This window comes from Lactuca serriola, chromosome 8, assembly GCF_051521515.1.
Source record: "Lactuca serriola cultivar US96UC23 chromosome 8, Lser_US96UC23_V15, whole genome shotgun sequence".
Lineage (NCBI taxonomy): Eukaryota > Viridiplantae > Streptophyta > Magnoliopsida > Asterales > Asteraceae > Lactuca > Lactuca serriola.
Genome location: NC_136415.1, coordinates 59,284,031 through 59,289,306, shown reverse-complemented (window position 1 = coordinate 59,289,306; position 5,276 = coordinate 59,284,031). Strand labels below are relative to the sequence as shown.

Sequence of the window (5,276 nt, the reverse complement as noted above, 5' to 3'; positions counted from 1 at the left end):
CGTAGCCTCGTAGACCATTCCCTCATATCTCAGTAAGCCTTAACATTTTCCAAAATTCAGCTACAAGAAGTTATAGACGCACTTCTTGAATCAATCCTCTAAATCGAATTTCATTTGTTAGTTGGATGTAGTGACCAAAATGCAAGATTTGTGAAAGTTCATTATTATTTATTAGTGTTAACCTTTAGCAAATTATGAAACTAATATTATATTTTTGTTCATAACATGTTTCTTTTTATAATAATTTATTTGATCGGAAGATACTGAAAATTCATATTTTAATTTTTATAAGGAAAAAATACTTTGAAATCAACCAAATTACAATGTCTGAATTTGATGTTTGTGGTTATGACAAATCACTTTATTTGTAATGTTTATCGAATTTCTTTGCAGAATTTAATGTTGCTGATACATGTAAGAACTTATTGTTGCTTTTGGTTTTATAGAGTCAATATGAAAAGAGTCATATGAACCTCCATGGGGGTTGGTACACCGAACAAAGTAAATTTATAAAGCTACTACACAACATGTTTTAATCAATAAATTGCATTATGTTGTGATAAATCAAATATCACATAGATCATTTATGTTAAAATTTACTGTATTAAAAAACCAAATTGCTCTAATATAAATATTAAATATTTTTATCTAATAATTTTGGTTCAAAAACTCTAAATATGAATCTGATTAACATTTTTTTTATTAAAATTCAACCTAAGACAAAACCACTTATTAATGTGATATGTATTTAATTTATCTTCCTCGTGTTGAACGCGGGTCATAATCTAGTTGATATTAACAACATATAAATTACTAGTTTATAACCCGTGAGAATCATGGTTACAAAATTAATTAAACTTTCATATTTAAAAGTCAAAATTATTAATCAATTATTTTAAATAAATTATTACTTAAGATATATATTTTTTAGTTATATAAAATCATAATCGTTGATTTAAATAAATATATTCAGTTATATCACCTTATAATTTGTATTAATTTTATTTTATTTTTCAATCAAATGTTATTAGTTAAATATAATTAAAGTGAGAAAGTTTAAAATTTGAATTTTAAAATAAAGAATCAATTATTAATTTAATGTAATTAGAGTGAAAATTTTAATTTGAAATTTGAAATGGATAATCAATTATTAATTTAGTGTAATTAGAGTGGAAATTTAAAACTTGAAATTTTGAAATTGATAATTAATAGGTTGACAAGTGGCATGATAGATGATATATAACATTAATAAAAAACTCTAATCGTATGACACTTGTCAATAGAAAATTAAACCTATTCTTTTATTAGAATAGCGAGATTATAGCAACACACTTAAATAATTTGAGTATATTATAACAAAGTGACTACAATTATTTATTAATAAAAGCACCATATCTACATCTTTTTCTTACTGATGATAACTTTATGTACAAATAAAATACAATGTTTATATTGGTAGAATGGTAGGAAAATACCAATACATAGTTATTGTAGGTAAAAAAAGAAAATATCTATCCTAATAAATGAAAATGTTATTGCCACTTGTCATTCTCTCATTTAATTGGCCACATGTCATTTTGTCATAATTTTGAGATATATTAATTTTACACTTGTCGTTGCTTCATTATTCATTTCTAATATATCAATAATTACTTTCCATAAATTAAACCTACCATAATGACTATTAATTTCAAATTTGAAATTTGAAATTTCAATTTCAATTTCAATTTCAAATAAATATACACTTTAACCTTTGTATTTAACATTTTGTTATAATAATATGTTTAGTACACGGGTCTGACAATTAAACACATAATTTTAGTTAATTTATTTTTTACATGTTTTTTTTTTGGCATAATTTTCACTTATTTCATATTTCAAATTCAAATAAACTTCTCATTTAATCACTCCTATTTAACATTATGTTTTAATCAACCCGTATAATATACGGGTCTCACAACTAGTATAACTATTACAATAGAAAAGAAAAGTATAAACTAAGTTTCTATAATAAATAAAAGACAAAATACATTACCAAATTTTTGTATATTTTTATCAAAATACATTACCAGTTTTGTATAATTTATATTTGTATCTATAAATAAACAGAAATTTGGAAGATTATAACTTTATTCATAAAATTGACGTGGCAATGACTCACATCTACACATCTTTTTTAATTGGTTAAAGCAGGCAGCGTATCCAGCTGGAGACATATAAGAACATCCACCTCCCAATCGGATCCATTCCTCCCCGTAATTCACACATGGACCCTACCGTCGCTCCGCCGCAACGGCTTTCCTCCGCCACCCTCAACCACCTCCATTCCAATGACTTCTCCCCTCGATCCCGCAACACCGATTCATGGGGCGAAGACAATTCCATATATCCATCTAATCACGGTTCTTCGGCGGCGGCGGCGGCGGCGTCAGTTGGTTCAGTTAAGCTCCGGTTGATGTGCAGCAGCGGCGGACATATTGTCCCTCGTCCCCACGATAAAACTCTCTGCTACGTTGGTGGAGAGACGCGTATGGTGGTGGTAGACCGTCATACTACTCTACTAGACCTCACTAACCGCCTCTCCAAAACCCTACTCCGATCATCGTCTTCATCAACGCCGACTCCCATGGCGTCCACATCGTTTACTCTCAAATACCAGCTTCCTTCTGAAGACCTTGATTCGTTGATCTCTGTCACCACCGATGAAGACCTCGAAAACATGATTGAGGAATACGAAAGATTGAATTCATCCTCCGCCGGGAGTAAATCCTCACGGCTTCGTTTATTCCTTTTTCCGACGAAACTTGAATCCGTTTCCTCAATCACGTCGTTTCTGGAGAACACGACTAAATCGGAAGATTGGTTTCTTAGCGCGCTAAATGGTACCGATTCAGGGTTTTCCGATACTTCATCGGTTAACTACTTGTTAGGTCTGGATGATGAGATCTCTCTCCATGAGAAAAAGGATGTTAATCACAAAAGTGCCATCGCTACAAACCTCAGAGGTAACAATTCGGGTCAGGATGTTCATTCCATACCCGATTCTCCGATGATGGAAACAACCTCATCGTTTGGGTCGGCATCGTCCACTCCGTCGCTTCCTAACTTGCCGCCGATCCAATTAAACGTCGATGATCATCCTAAGGTTGTAGGAGGAGGAATCGAAGAGCAATTTTCTCAGATGACTGTACAGCAACGACATCATAAGCAACAAAACGATGCGGGCTTCATCCCTGCGGCGACTCCAGTGGTGGTTTCAGGTTCTCCGATGAGTTCTGCGACGGCGATCCCGGAACAGTCTGATCCCTTCTCATCCTATCAAGGTTTACATAGGGCTTATCAAAAGGATGAACAACAATTTCAGCAAAAACAATCTACGGGATTTGATTTTGCTTCTTCGGATTCAGTTTTAAGGTATTTCATACTCTACCTGTTTATATCAGCAATGCATACTATCTACTTTGATTTTAATGGAGTTTATCAATCATCATTGGTTTAAAATTGCAGCGATCAGTTAACGCCAATTCTTAAAATCCAATCTTCTGGTAACACTAATCGATCTACTGATCAAAACGAAACCCCTGATCAAAACACGAGAATTCAGATCCAGCAACAACAAATTCAAAATTCTCCTTATTTATTGTCGATGCCAACAACCCAACAACTCCAATTTATTCATACTGCTGCTCCACCACCACAATACATCCACCACCACCACCACCCTTCTCCGGCGGTGGTTCCGGTAGCACCTTACTACCAGATGTACCAGTCTCAGGGCCACCACCATCCTCAAAATCCGGCAATGGGTCAGCAGAATTTCGTGTATTTAATGCCCCACCAAGGGTACAACTTCCCATTGCAGCAACAACAACAACCAAGTGATTCAGATTCTCCCCGGAAAAATCAAGCTGCTCCAAAAACTGAATTTCCGGCAGGTGTTTACAGAAGAACAAATTCAGGTACTCCACAGCTGATGCGGGTCCCATCCGGTAATCAATATGGTGGTGGAGGTAATTATGCTTATGAAGGACAACAGTTACAGCAGCATATATACTATGGAAAACAGGCTATGCCTCCTCAAACAGCTGCACAATATCAAACAATCACATCGACTGCAGAGCCATGAGATTTGAGAGCTGAGTTTATTGGAAAATTTTGCAGCAAATTGTGACTTGTTTATTTCTATTTTCGTGTATTATATTGTATGTATTATATTGTATTAATGTTATTATTATTAGTATTGGTTTGTGGTGTATGTATTTTGTGAAAAAGTTCACACTTTTTTCTTGTTTAAATTGTGTATACTACCATAATATATATATAGAGGTGGTATTTATATATTTGTTTTTGTATTTGATTCCTTATATTTTATATAGATAGCATAAGCGATGGAAAATGTATCATCTTATCCGGTATGAGTCCTTTGTGAGGTTTTAGCAATTGTTAAGATTGCAAATGAATCAATTTTTTTTTTTCAATTTTTTTATTGTATATATCGGGAGTTCTTGTAAACATATAAGTTATGTAATTTTATGGCTATACATATTGTATTATATATTATATATAACAATTGTTGACGTTTTCAGGTGGCCTAGTGCTGTCTTACGCCATGCTAAAGTATCCAATTTTCATAACGGCCCCTTGATTTTTCTTTATTATTCACAAACTCTCCAAATTATAGAATTGGTCCTTAGACTCTTCTCCATTATTAATGAACTACCCATCTTTCATTTCTTTTAAAATTTCGTGTTTTAGAAAAATTACAAGTTTAACCCCTAAAGCAATTTTCCTCCTTATATTATCAAATACATATACTTAAATGGTACCTACTTAATTAGAAAATTACAAAAATAGTCATTGTGTATCATAAAGTTATAAGTAGAAAATTACAAAAATAGTCATTATGTATCATAAAGTTAAAGAAATAGTCTGTGCCAAATATGTAATTTATAAAAAATAGAAACGTTCATTGTCTTTCATTACATTAATTTCATATTGGTTCGATACCTCATGGATGCAACTCATCTTTCATTACGTTAATTTCAAATGTTACTTTTCCAATACATACTAAAGAGTATAGGTCGATAAGCTTAAATAAAGTGCAATATAAAATTATTGCAAAACATTTAGCTACTAGATTGGCAACTGGTATTGATGCTCTTGTTAGTCCAAAGTAGTATGCTTTCGTTAAAGACAAACATATTTTGGATCGCCTATCAGTGTTGAATGAGGTTACCGAATAGTTTAAGTGAAAGGAGTCATGGTGTTAAATGTTG

At 32.5% G+C, this 5,276-nt stretch overlaps 1 protein-coding gene across 1 annotated transcript; it reads left to right on the top strand.

Moving 5' to 3' along the window:
• Positions 1-2,214: 2,214 nt before the first annotated feature.
• On the top strand, positions 2,215-4,340 carry LOC145067929 (uncharacterized). The gene is made up of 2 exons (XM_079014952.1): positions 2,215-3,414; positions 3,508-4,340. Exons 1-2 carry the CDS (start codon positions 2,267-2,269, stop codon positions 4,124-4,126), a joined length of 1,767 nt encoding a protein of 588 aa, XP_078871078.1. The 5' UTR covers positions 2,215-2,266; the 3' UTR covers positions 4,127-4,340.
• Positions 4,341-5,276: the final 936 nt, after the last annotated feature.